The sequence below is a fragment of the Amblyomma maculatum genome, chromosome 1, assembly GCF_055883805.1.
Source record: "Amblyomma maculatum isolate TAMU_Amacu chromosome 1, ASM5588380v1, whole genome shotgun sequence".
Taxonomy (NCBI): domain Eukaryota; kingdom Metazoa; phylum Arthropoda; class Arachnida; order Ixodida; family Ixodidae; genus Amblyomma; species Amblyomma maculatum.
In genome coordinates this window covers 11,420,564-11,434,742 of record NC_139344.1, presented here as the reverse complement: position 1 = coordinate 11,434,742, position 14,179 = coordinate 11,420,564, and the positions used below count along the sequence as shown (strand labels likewise).

Genomic DNA, 14,179 nt, shown 5'->3' with positions numbered 1-14,179 from the left:
CTCAATTCGGTGACTATTACAGCTAGGCATCCGATTTATTTATAGGTATGTACCTTATCGTAGAGGTATTCGTATTCGTTTCGTTAGATTTTCGACACTGCGGTTCTTATCTCGGCTTTAGAGTAGAGAAATTTCGGCTCACAATCTGCACTGCGGGAACCGATTGCGCGCGGCCGAGCAGGATGCGCGTCCAGCTATCCCGTTAGTGGTCACGTGCTTCTTTTAGAATGCGGATCGTAAACGTGGCTTGTTTCACAGCTTGACTCCGCAGTGTCGGTTTTCCCGGAGTGCCCCACCCCCCCCCCCCCCTTTTTTTTTAATTTAATCACGCTGCAGCGGCTACGAGAATCACATTTTCGAAAATATAAAAAAACAGATCTGATTTTGCAACACTGAGCTACAAACCTGTACGAAAATGAGGAGCCTAGCTGTAACATAATAATGGCCACTGCTAGATATTGCTTAACCAGCGAGATAGTTGTCACACTTCTCGGCTGCCAATACCGCTCACAAGAAGCGCAACACCGCTTACAATACTACGCCGAAGACGGCGCCCCTTTAACTAACAAATAATAATTTCCGAGAGTCTTAGGCAAAACAACCTGTAGAAAACAGAACCAGTACCACTTCTGAAAAGTGCCGCTGAAAACTTGGGCGAGAACCTCCGCGAACGGTGCCAGCTGACTCACTTTCTCATTCATTCTCGTTCAGTGGCAGTGCACATTACCACGCTTCTGACTACCCAAGTGACGCATAAGATTCACCGTGCACCAGACAGCGGCACTGGAAGGGCAGTTAGTTCCTTAAATCAACTTATAACCTCGGCAGTTTTAAACCACGAACGCACTGACAAAGAAACACACAATAGGCGAATAGACTACAGGTGCGACTTCTCTGGGTCGGCTTCAAAGCCCGGATTGTCGGCTGCCTTCAAATTCTTGGATTTGCCGTTATTATCGCCGTTGTCGCTGTTGTCACTTTTGCAGCTGGCTTTTTCGATGTCAACCTCGGTGCCAGAATTGTCATCGCTCTTTCTGTGCGACGGTTTAGAGCTGCTGGGCATCTTGAACAGTATCCTCTGCAGGTGATAGCCTGGTGCTTCGAAGCACAAATACAGGAGGTAGGCGAAAAACACGCTGTAGCAGTATATCCCCAGAGACGTCATCAGCTGAAAAAAAGCCCAATGCGTCACTTTGTTAGCTACATGGGTGTTAATAAGCATTCAAAGTGCTCCCTTTGAAGCTATAAAATACAAAGGTGTCTCAGCTGGCGTGCTCCTAAATATGTCCTTCCAGAACAAAAGTCTGAATATTATTCGTATTTTTTTTTTTCAGGGGGCCACTTTCAACACACAGCCTCCGTTAAAGGATGTCGCCAGCAAACATTATCGAAGCTACACGTGCACTAGTTTGCGAAAGAGAGCCCTTTCCCTTCCTTCTCAATATTGAATAGTCAGCCAGTCATCGTTCTCGCATTAATCCTTGTTTAGCACTCAAAAGCGTCCTACGTAGCATAGGGTGAAGACCGCTTTACCGATGCTGGCCTTTCATAATCGTCAAGTTTGCACACCCACGTTGCGTTTTTGCTATGTCATAATAATAGCTATTGAGGTCACGATTAGTCAAAAACACTAAAGACGCATTTTAGTGTTTTCCAGGTGCACTCGGTGTTTTCAGTGGAACTTTATACATTCTGCTTCACAGAAAATGCGGTATATACATCGTTGTTTTCCTCAATTTACTGCTCCACCATTACAAGAGCATGCAACAGTGGAGTCAAGCTGACTTGTTAATTATGAAAGAGGTTCACTGAGGAAGAAAAGTTGGCTTCAAATAAAATGAGGGTGGCGATCTTCTACTCTTGTTCAACCCTTTGCAGCTTCTGGAAGTGCTTCGCAGTTTCCATATCTACAGGTACTTCTGTACTTCTGATTCGGTAGGTGGGCAAGTTGGACCTATGTTTTGAAGGTTAATGTCACATTTTTGCGGTGTCCTAGTTAGAGGAGCTATGATTCTTCCCCTCGACTCCAATTTGTCAAGGAGATGAAACGGCATCTTCAAGGAATCTCACAACTTGCTCATCCGCCATGCCAAGCTGGCGGCCGCTTCTTCTACCGGCAGGGGGCGCAGCCAGTTTTTCCGATTGTTCAGTCCTCCTTCCGGAGAACTGCACTAGAGGGCGACCCCAACCTTTTGCTTATTACAGAAAATCTTGGCCAGTGCAAAAGATAAATACTTCTCAAACTACGTAGACAATAGCATACTCCGTTGTGACCGATGTTGGTTCTCGAATAGGCCCAGTATTTTGAGCAAGGAAAGTTTTTCAAGTCCGCGCCCCAAATATAGAAGTCCATGTATATTTTAACTGATATTGCGTACAAAATATTTATCGCTTATGCGTCATTAAACCCAATAGAACATAAGCCCAATAGTACTTATCATTGATGTGCTCCTGACAGAGAACATGACGTCGACAAAAAGTCATCAAACTGATTTTTTTTCTCAATATCCGATAGTGTTAGGGTTTTGACAAGGTTTTCACCGCAACCGCAGTTTACATTTTAAAATGCACTTCAATGGGTCATTTTAAGATATCAGTCGGTAACTCCAGATGTTTCGCAGGGACTTACCTGCATGTATTCGCCGAGATCAAAATTTGTTCTAAGGTTTCCCATGCGGATCAAGAAAAACCAGAGGTGTACGAGGTAGATGCAGTAAGTAAGGCGGGACAGTGGCCTCAGAGCTTTCCATGACAGAAAACCGTCCAAGATTCCTGAGAATGGAAGTCAAGCACAAAAATCAGTTGTAGTACTTAGACTGTAGTCTAGAGCCCCGTACTCATGCAGCAATAGAGATAACAGCAGCATTCGCTCTACTGCTGGAGCAGTTGCCCAGCCTACCGAAAGTCGCGCATGCTGACAAATGGTTTTAGTTATTCGAATGGACAGTCACAGATAACCGAAAAGCGCCTTCACTGCGCAAATTTTATCAGAAGTAAGTGCAGTAATCTAGAGTAGTCGATGCGGTAACGGATTGGGCAAGTAGGATAGTAAGGGAGGGTTTGAGTTCCTATCGGCTTTATGCGAATGTATATCTTCCGGTATGATAATGTAACAACCAATACATTTTTTTCTCTGTGCCTCCAGGAGCATTTCATCTTATCAGCTACGGCCTTATTCCTGATAATGTCCCCACACGCATACGTTTTTCGTTTTTCACTGGGCTGCCGTGATGGAATAAGCAGATGGCATTAGCTGGTGGTCCCGTGCAGACTAAGACGCTGACGCCAGCTTTCAGAACAGTTCAAATTATTTCTGAAAAGGTTTAGGTTTAAAGGGCTTAACGTCCCAAAGCGACTTGGGCTAGGAGAGACGCCGTAGTGGAGGGCTCCGGAAGTTTCGACCACCTAGGGTTCTTTAATATGCCCTGACATCGCACAGCACACGGGTGACCAGCTTTTTGCCTTCATGGAAAGGCAGCCGCCGAGGCTGGGATTCGAACCCGCATCCTTAGGCATAGTACGTAAACGCCCCAACAACTGGGCCATGCCAGCGAGGCTATTTCTAAAAAGGTGTGTTGCTGGGCTAGTTGGTACTTGTCGAACATCATGGTACCGCAGCGCTGGCAAACGGGGACGAAGGGACGTGATACACAAACGTAGTTGTGTGAGTCTACCTCGTCCCTTTGTCTTCGGCTGTCAGCGCTGTGATACCATGATGTTCTAAAAAGGTAGGATGCATATATTCTGTGCGAGGATAGGCACACAGGGACTGTTTTGAACTCTTCCACTCGCGCTGTATTGCTTGATTCTAATACCAATGCCTTTCATATTTGTGTTAGAATAAGGCTATTTTCTATCGGTATATGTTCATATCCTTTTGCTGTTGCTGTTTTCTCAGCAAGCGTCATTCTCTCGACAAGCAGGTGCGCAAGACATTGTCGGAAAATTTGTTGAATAAGGAGAAATGGTCGAGCCTTGGCCCTGATATTAAATCAAATACTAAACCAGCTTGGCGCGCCGCTTCCTTCTCCCATTTTTCGACCATGACAACGTAGTAAAACGCATAGAAGCATCTCTGTCCGAAACACGGTTCGTCAAGGGTTGCAACAACAGACTGTGCATAACATGGACTATCTTCTACTTGACTGCTGCCTTGCTGTCACCATAGTCCGCTCCTACTGACACAATGAAAACATTTTTTGAGTATGAATGCATAATTTTCGCCTTGATAGACATGAGGTTATTAATATTAGCTTTTCATGTCGCACACTACCGTTCTCCAAAACACACACTCAAAGGAGAAAAGACATGGATATAGAGCGAGCTCGCATTCTCTAAGTACGTGTGTGTATGTCCAGCCGTGTCAAGGGTGCACACATCACGTACTGCAACGCACGCAAACGCGCGCGCACGCACGCACGCAGGTACCACGGAATTTAGTGACGACACTCCCCATTAAGAAACTAAGAGGCCTCATTCTCGTTCTCCAGGCAGCATACGCGAGCCCGAGGTCTATGACATCCTGTCCTGTTTCTGCACAGCGTCTGCACCCGCAGGCAACCATTCAACAGTGCAAAACGTGTGGAGATACCCACCTCCTCGTCCAGTGGCACAGGCGAAGGAGGGCCAGGCGAGCGCGAGACCCCAGAGGAGACGGTGGCAGCCGCCGTACAGAGCATTCACCACATCACTAGGTGGGTTGCCCCTGTTCCAGTGAACCGTCACGAACATCACGAAGCATGCCAGGCCAATAGATAAGAGCCACTGGGCTACCTGGATAGCCTGTAAGGAATGGCACGGCTAAATTTAACATTTGTGTTCACCAAATGGAGCGCTGCGGCTACCATTATGGGTAAAAGAGTCAGATAACGGAGAAAACGTGTTTTAAAAATATTGACGCTCAAAAGAGAGAAAAATGATGTCTTAGGTGCTACGCACTCGAAGCTTGAACCGACAGGAAGGGCACAGACAGAATGCATACATAATGTGCCACGAGGTTACCAGTAAAATTCTTAATCCAATACCTCAGCACAGAAAATCGCCATTCACCAATGAGCTACTGCAGGGCGCAAAACCTGAAAGCCTTATAACGTGATTGACACGTGGAGCAAGCGCAAGCTAGCAATTCTTTATGAGCGCATCAGAGAACAATGAACGCACAGTATATCGTCATTAGCTGTTCTTTCCTGACTACTTTGGAGAGTTCGCAGCTCGGAATAACACCAGAATTTTCATTTTTCTTTAACAGTGTTGCGAAACCTAATTCTCCCACAAGACTAACTAAATTATCTACGCTTTTTACCAAAAGGAAGCGCCCTAATCTGGTATATAATGCAGGTGCTAATATGATAAAGTAAGCTTAAATACCTAAAATATAGAACACGACACTTCCGTCTGAAGGTGAACACAGAGGAACGATGGGTACAAATACATCCAATCTTTACCCTTCGTAAAAATAGATTTTGGCTCTTTTGGACATGTTGACAATCGTTGCTGCCAACAGGTGTATTTACGCCTAAGAAAACTGGACTGAAAGGAATGCAATAATTTTCTCGCGCAGTTGATCAGAACTCATGACGTCAAGAGCGAAAAAGAATTGCTGGTAAGAGTTTATAAGTGGATATAAGTGTAGGCTTAACTCAGGGATCCATTCGCTGACGTCTCAAGTGCTTTCGCTGCAGGTCGCCTATGAAAGCAACAAGTGGTAGAGATTCCTGCATTTCGCACACTGACCTTTACTAGCTCACGTAAGAGCTCCGCATTCAGTGACAGACGCCTCTGTGTCATCAGAAAGCGCTAGACAAAAAACAGCGCAACAGCGGAGACAAGACAGAAAACGAGACCAGCGCTGAGCTCTGTTGTTGCGCTGTTTTTTGTCTGTGTACCAACTCGCTCAACTCGACGTTTCATTGAAGTTTTATCAGAAAGCGCGCAACCTATAAATGCAAGCCAATTATCATTTGTCCTCAGAGTTCCTTCACATTGCTTGGGCTTTGTAATTTGTAAAGCAGCGATAAACAACGTTATCGCTTAGCAGCAAAGTGACACCTCTGTCTCTCAACAAGAGGCTTCGGCACTCATCTACACTGCCTTAGCGACCGACAAATACGACTTATAAGCTTTATTTCGCATCCTAAATTTCACACCCTTTTTCACAATGCTCTATAATGTAGCTCCACCGTGGATTATATCTTTTTTTTTTCTACACCAGTTTTCGAAATGGAGCACAGTAAAGACGTGATGCTTAGCTGGATTCGGCGTTTACGTCTTGCCAGTGTAAATAATGACGACGGTTGACTGCGCAAGATGTTTACCACAAGGCACTGGCCACAGCAACTGCCACAGGTGTTACAGCCACTTGGAAATGGCCAATAGGTTTTAAAGCGAGTAATCAAATCAAAACCAAAAACTTTAGGTATAGTGATCGCAAAACAGTTATTTGATAACAGCGAAAGCATAAAAGCTTTTAGAAGCTACACTGTAACTACATCACTCGCACTAAAGAGTACATTAGTCATTCTGGCATAGCTTCCATAAACTTTTCTGTAACGTTCGATTTCACTTTAGGGTTCATTCTGACCTGCTTTTTTCTTACATAAGGCCTGCGAGCAATTTTATGAAGGTAGACCGAAAACTGGGCTTTTTAATTAGAAATCATAAAGGACTCGCTATTTTTAACCACGAAGCCATTCTTTAAAACGTTGTCTGCCATGCTGTTGTATTTTCCCATTGATGCTCAATTGGATTCGTAGAGTAATTTTTTTTTTTTTATATATAAAAATGCATTCGCGATGCAATTACCGCCGAGATGTTTAGGACGCGTTCATTTCCTGACACTAATAAGTGAACACGGAAGCTTCGAATTGAAGCTTTGGATTTATATGTCGCTTTACAGCTAAACATTTTTGTCAGTAAACATTGTTACCTATTTTACACTATACTTTCGTATGTTGTGCGGCAACGCCTATTCAAGCAAGGTGTCACACGCCTCTTCAAGGAACTGTCACACGCATACAAATAATTTAAGAATGGCTGAGTGAAGATTAATGCTTTTCAAAACGTGCTCTCACCTTATGAATCGGCTTGTTTCTGTATTCTAGGGCGAGGTAGCCTGTAACGAGGCCAACCATATAAGTCCCGACGTGGGTAAAAGGCTTATAGTAAATGAGCTCCAGGGAAAGGTACGTTTTTCTGAAAGGAAAGCGAAAATATGCGATGCAATTATGAAATAACAATAAAGAAGGAATGCGAACGGTGAAATAATAAGCAATTGGTTACCGTAGAAACAAGAACAACTGCTTCATTAATAATCTAACTTCCGATGAGAGCCCTTTTTTATGGCGAATTCATGTACTGCAGCGTTCATTCCTACCAGATGGTTTGGTTTCGTTTGGTTTGTGGTGTTTTGACATCCCAAATCGACTCAGGCTATGATATAGACGCCGCAGTGGAGGGCTCCAGATCAGATGCCATCTTAGAATCAAAATGTGTACGCGACATGAAGTTAAAAAATAAAACCTCCATGGAATGAACGACTGCGTAATGTTCATTGAGTAGAGGAGCAAAGTTCTCTTGCTCACCTTTGATCATTTGTCGCCACCGTCATGGAGTAAGCGACATCCCAATAGTAAACCTGTAGAGTTGTCAGCACCGTGAAACCAACGGCAGCCGCGACAGATAGAGCGAAGCCTACTCTGGGGTATCTGCGCAGAACGTTGAAAGAATCAACTTTTCATGAGTTCGTGAACAACAGACAATGCGTCATTTCTTAAAAATGAAAAGGGCAGTGTTTTCACTCTACTCCCACACTGTACACCATGCGACCTTTGCGCCTTTCATTCTTTATGTACAGAATTCTTACCCCACCGAACCAAGGGCCAATACCGCCTTGAAATAGCTTGAGGTAGCGACTGTTACCTAAACGCTTCAATAGCGCTGAGCCTAATATCATTGTAACACAATGAAGGCAGAGCGCAAGGCGCCAGTAAGGTCATAGTGAGCCGTTAGCAGCGGGCTTCAACATTTAGACCAGGACAAAATTGCATGTTGGGCTGCTTGGTACTCAATATTGAATTTTGAAGGCGCATGTAAAGAAACGGCACGACAGAACTGAACTGCCCAGGACAAGTGCTGCTCGCAACTAGGCTTATTTAAGAACTCTTACGGTGTATAGCCCACCTGTGCCGTTATAAAGCATTGACTTGCGCGACGTAACGGGCAAAGTTAGAAAGAAAAAGCAAGAAAATCGTCACCTAAAAAAAAAAAAAAAAATAAACGATGCCAGTGTATATGTGGTTTGATATGACGCCAAAGTGTGTGCGGGAATGGTCAAATCTTACCAGCACTTAAAAAACAACTCTTTATGAAGCGTTGCCGCAGAGGTTTGGCTCATACACCAACCACCCATGCCAAAAATAAGCGAAGATTGCGAGCATCTCTTTCAGGCTGTTTATTGCTTTTTTTTTTTGCAGTGTCTTACGATTATTCTTTTGTTCTGTTCAAGGAAGTACTCGCGGCAGGTCTACAAGGGAAAGATTGGTTTGTTGGGTTACACATCCCAAAGTGATTCAGGCTATGAGAGCCGCAAAAAGCAAGATTTACTCCGCTGCTTGTTCCCAATTACCGGGTGTGCTCTAACAGCAGTGGTCCTTAATACACAGACATATTTCGCCAACGCGCACTTTGCCATAGTTCAGACGTATCCACTAGATGACGCCTGCGCAACAAATGTTTTTTTTCTGCTGCCTTTGGCGGCTAGCACAACGATTTGGCTCTGATACAAGTATGCATCTGAACATATTACATGGTGCAAAAAACACGTATGCAGCTGCTATGTTTTTCACACCATGAGAAACTTTGTGCTAGCAGGGCACAAGTTAATCATTTTTATTCTTGGGTCGATGTTTCGGCTTGAATGAGCCAAAAGTAGTGTTGTTGACCTCCCCTCCACAACAGCCTGCAACACAACCACCAGTTAGCTGAGCTTAGCCGGCTTCTCGACCTGTCAGGCAAAGAAAAGTGCCATCATCTCGTCATCCAGGAGCAACATTCTCATATTAACAGAAACTTGGCAAAAACGTGATGTAACGGATGCTGAAGTTTTAACTGATTTGCCTGACTTCAATGTATATAGAGATGATCAGAAAGATTTACACTCCTGACCTCCACAGACCTTCACAGACTAATCCTGACTTCCCACGTCATCTCAATAATACCATTCATAAATTTCTTTCCACATATTCAAATGGTTACATCCTTCTTTTTGGTGATTTTAACTACCCTGACATTGACTGGCAGAACTTAACTAGCTCTACAATAACATGTCATAGAGAGGCAAAGAACTTTATCGAAATGTGTCTAAATTTTGACCTTACACAGTTAGTGTCGCAGCCAATCCGTGTGACACGAGAATCACCAAACACTCGATTTGATATTAACCAACAGCCCCGAAAAACTAACATCTGTCAGTTATTTTCCGGAAATCAAAGATCACAAAGTCATACATGCTCTATTTTCATTTCACTCTACTAAAAAACAGACATCTGAAAATACAATACGTCTATACGATAAAGGCAACTATAACGCAATAATTGAAAATCTGAACACCTTCTATCCTGAATATGAATCTGCATTTCACACTCGCTCAATTCATGAAAACTGGTCGATCTTCAAGAACAAATTAAACAAATTCACTGATACGTTTGCCCTGATGATTACTTTTCACACTAACCGCAATAAACCCTGGTTTACTCGGCCTTTAAAACGCCTAGAAAACAAAAAGAAAAGATTTTTTCGCTCCGCCAAACGCATCGAAACACCCGCCGCACGGGAAAAATATTACGAAATCGAAAAAATTACTTAATTTCCGTTCGTAATGCCAAGCACTCATTTTATCCCCACGACTTACCAAACCTACTAATACGCAACCCAAAGCAATTTTGGCTGGTCTTAAATCCTACACATCGTTCCCATATTACGTTAACTAATGACTTGCATGAACCTGTTACTGATAACGACTGCGCTGATATTTTTAACCATGCATTCGCATCTGTATTCACCACCGAGTTTGACGCGCCTCCACACTTATCCACCTTTCACTTGGAATCCTTCATGCCGGCTATCAGCTTCAGCGAAGAAGGCATCTCATCCATAATTCATAATATGAAACTTTCATCCGCAGCTGGTATGGAACTAATCAATTCAAAACTTTTGAAGAATGTGAACTCTACTTGGAGGGGGAAGGGGGGGGGGGGGGGGGGGGGAGGGGGCGTCTACAGTCATTACCTTCAAGAATCATTCCATCTGTCTGGAAACAGGAAAAGGTCGTTCCAGTCTACAAATCGGGTAACAGACTCACCTTTAAATTACCGCCCCATTTCCTTAACTAGCGTACCGTGTAAAATAATGGAACACGTCATATACTCAAAATTTATCAATTTCCTTGACTCAAACGAATTTTTCCATCATCCGCAACACGGATTTCGCAAGGGCCTCTCATGCGAAACCCAACTAGCACTCTTTCTTCATGACTTACATGCTGATCTCGACCGTAACATGCAGACCGATGCCAATTTTCTAGATTTTGCGAAAGCCTTTGACAAGGTCCCTCACCGCCGACTATTACTAAAACTTTCGCAGCTCAACCTACATCCTAATATTTTAAATTAGATTGAAGAATTTCTAACTAATCGTTCGCAGTCAGTCTATGTTAACGGCCACCTAAGTCCGTCCCAGTAACATCCGACGTCCCGCAAGGATCTGTCCTTGGTTCCTTTCTATTCTTAATATATATTAACGACTTGCCCCATGCATGTTTCCTGCAATATTAGAATGTTTGCGGATGATTTATCATTTACCGTATCATTAACAATCGTGATGATCAACATACTCTTCAGGCAGATCTTAAAAGTGTATTAAACTGCCGCAATAATTTGTTTATGTCCCTTAATCCCACTAAATGCAAACTCATGTCTTTTTCTAGTTGTCGTAACCCATATCGCTTTTATTACTCGATTTCTAACACACCGATTGAGCTAACAGATTCGTACAAATATCTGGGAATCACCGTCTCTCCTGATCTGTCATGGCACGCTCATATTAGTAACATCATTTCAACAGCAAATAAAACACTAGGTTTCCTTAAGCGTCATCTCCGTCTTTCCTCCCCTCAGGTAAAGCTGCTCGGATACAAATCACTGGTAAGACCGAAATTAGAATATGCATCTGCTATTTGGAACCCAAATCAAGCATATCTAATCACTGCATTGGAATCTGTTCAAAATCGTGCCGTCCGGTTCATTCATTCCTCATACTGGTACGACACCAGTGTTTCAACTTTGAAAGTGAAATCCGGATTGCCACTCCTCTCATTTCGTCGCCGCTTCGCTAGCTTCGCTCTTTTTCACAAGTTTTTTATTCCTCTCTGAATCAAGCACCGTACATCACAGCCGCAGCACGCATATCTCACCGCACCAGTCACCCATTGCAAGCTGCTCGCCCACCATCGCACACTACTACTTTTTCTGCTTCGCTCTTTTTTCGAACAGCTTTCGACTGGAACGGCCTTCCCTATGACATCGTCGTCATCGCTTCGCCATCTATTTTTCAAGCGCGTGTAACAGATCACCTTCAATTTTAAATAATCATTGCTGTTTGTTTTCATTTTCAAGTGAATTCCCACCCCTTATGTAACACCCCCTGAAAAGGGGGCCTTTAAGGAATAAAACAGAACTGAAACTGAACTGAACTGACACGAGCTTATACGAGGCTTACTGAAAGCAAGATTCCACCAAGCATCGCCTTTTCAGCTTGAAATGTTGCGAGTGGGCAGGCGAAATGGATTTCGTAGCCCTCGGCTTGCGCAGTCGAGGTCAAACGTCTGTGAGCATCCTTTCAAGTTCCTAATCGGGCTGCGCTACGTACGATCACCACCTGAAGTTGTACTCCTGATGTTGAGATCGATGCAGTGGTCAGATTTTGACTACAGAAAACTGAAGACATCTCGCATAGGATTAGGGCTACGCTTCAGCCAAGGCAGATACCTTTAGATTTAGGCTGGTTTGTCAGGTTCAATATTTCAAAGCGACTCAGGCTACGAAGCCGTATAGTAGATTTCTCCGGGTGATTTCTACCACCTGGGTTGCACTCACATCGCTTAGTACACGAGCACCTTACGTTTAACCTCCATATAAACGCTGCCGCACAGACCGGGATCGAATGGAGGTCTCCCGACTCAATAGTCGAACATCTTAAACATTGAACCACTGCGGCGGGTCGCAGATACCTTTGCGTCGCACATACATTTGTCAAGGCAGGCTTACCTGACAAATATGAGTGTCAGAGGAAGCGCCATGAAGAAGAAAAGCTGCATGTCAGCGCTGACGTACCACAGATGTTGCAGGCACTGAAAATATAACGAAGGAAACAATGAACGAGACCACGTACCCTCGGTTACATCCCAACCTAGCCTCTTTTGAAGCCACCCTGCGGCGACTTATGCGGATGTCGCACTGAGAGTACATATTGCGTATTTGGACTACGGCACTTGCGAAAAGGTTTTTTGAAAACCATTTTGCTTAGTTGATTTCTGTGCCTTTCTATAGCTATCTCGCTCTACAGTACGGAGTAACGTACTTGCTTCTGCCCAATAAACGATTGTTCAGTTCAGTCAGATGCTACTGCTTTCAAAGTCGATGAACAAGATGATGCTCATCCCATGAATTCATTGCCCCTTTTTCTTTCACTTCGCAGCCGCAGAAGAAATTTCGAAATCTTTCCCAATGTTTAATTGTGGAGAGTAACTTCTCGCGCTTAACTTAAGGCCAAAATTGATGCACCTTTGTAAGCCAAAGACAATCATTAAGCTGCGATAGTCAACTTGACTCGAGACTCCGCGTGAGCTTCGAGCCACGAAAAAGACATGGTTTATCCCGTGAGCTTTATGTGCTCATCGCATAGTAACGCGTAACAGTATTTGTTAACAATCTGATTTTGAATATGCCAAGAGGGGAATATTAAGTTCATTGCTTCCGCAGTATCTTCGCTGTGTGATCACACTGGCAACCACGGGCTTTAGCGCCGCTCCTGGGGCACTGAAACTGAGTAAAATGTCCCCTGGACTACGTCGGTTTTTAACGTTGCAATGCCACCGTACTTAACCACACTGTTACATGACCACAGTGCATAATGTGCGAGACATAAAGTACGGTGAGACCAAATTACATTGATACACACTGGCAGTAGTGCCTACGTACCATATCATCCATCGTGTTGAAGTTGTTAGTGTGCACGAATACGGTCCACCATTTCGAAATGCAGCCCTGCACTTCGCTTGCCACGAAATCTTGATCTGCGGGACCGTCGACTAGCAGCGGCAATAAGAATGTGCCAAGGATGACTCCAATTATTGGTATTGTAAGCCTGGAAGTAAGGACAAACCAATGATGCTGTTGTTGTTTTTTTGCACTCTTGGCCGCCAAAAATGCGAAATCAACAAACTTGGGGTGCTTCTTTCAGACTAAACATCCCTCATACAACTACAATATCGAGTTTCTAGACGAGAAATTGACAACACCTTGCTACGGGTGCCAGGTTGGTTCTGTCCTTGTATTTGTTTCATTAAAAAAAAAGTAATGTAAGGTATGCGTTCAGAAAGCTCCCGATATTAAATTAAGCTCTTTTAGGTTGCCTTGTAAAGGATGTTCTTTTCATTCTGTCCTGGGACCATCCAGCAAAGCGAAAAGGAAACCACAACTGCTGCTGAAAGACTACCCAATTAGTCCATGTATTCAGGAAAAAAAAATAAACATCACCTCAGTGAAGACTAAGTAACTGATTTAGTTATCCAGCGGAACAACGGTAGTCACTCCAAGCCGGCTAACAGTATACTCCTCGAACTTTGAATTCTAATATTGCGGAAATATTATCTTACCTGATGTACCGTTTGCAGCAGCCGATAATGAAAACGATGAAAAGGTTTTGTTTGTACAGCCCTTGCCGAAAGCCAAGCAATGAAAACGTCAAAGCGAAGCCGCTGTAGAAAGGACAAAAAAGAAAACACTGACATGTTGAAAACCTACTTTTAAACATAGTACAGCCGCGCTTAGCAGCAGCATTTTGTACATATGACCTGATACGTAAGTATATTGCCTTTTTTTATTCAGCGTTATTCATACGGCAC

The 14,179-nt window shown here is 43.7% G+C and overlaps 1 protein-coding gene across 2 annotated transcripts in view; it reads right to left on the bottom strand.

The window, feature by feature from the left end:
- Positions 1-315: 315 nt before the first annotated feature.
- LOC146201656 (nose resistant to fluoxetine protein 6-like) overlaps positions 316-14,179 on the bottom strand; it is a 60,054-nt gene continuing 46,190 nt past the window's right edge. For both annotated transcript variants that reach the window (XM_084583362.1, XM_084583355.1), the window contains exons 8-15: positions 13,931-14,032; positions 13,254-13,419; positions 12,321-12,403; positions 7,581-7,703; positions 7,071-7,191; positions 4,596-4,782; positions 2,630-2,772; positions 316-1,168 (exon numbers count right to left, since the gene is read on the bottom strand). In XM_084583362.1, the coding sequence (XP_084439488.1) occupies positions 878-1,168; positions 2,630-2,772; positions 4,596-4,782; positions 7,071-7,191; positions 7,581-7,703; positions 12,321-12,403; positions 13,254-13,419; positions 13,931-14,032 (1,216 nt within the window). In that variant the 3' untranslated portion in view covers positions 316-877. The remainder of the gene's footprint in view (positions 1,169-2,629; positions 2,773-4,595; positions 4,783-7,070; positions 7,192-7,580; positions 7,704-12,320; positions 12,404-13,253; positions 13,420-13,930; positions 14,033-14,179) is intronic.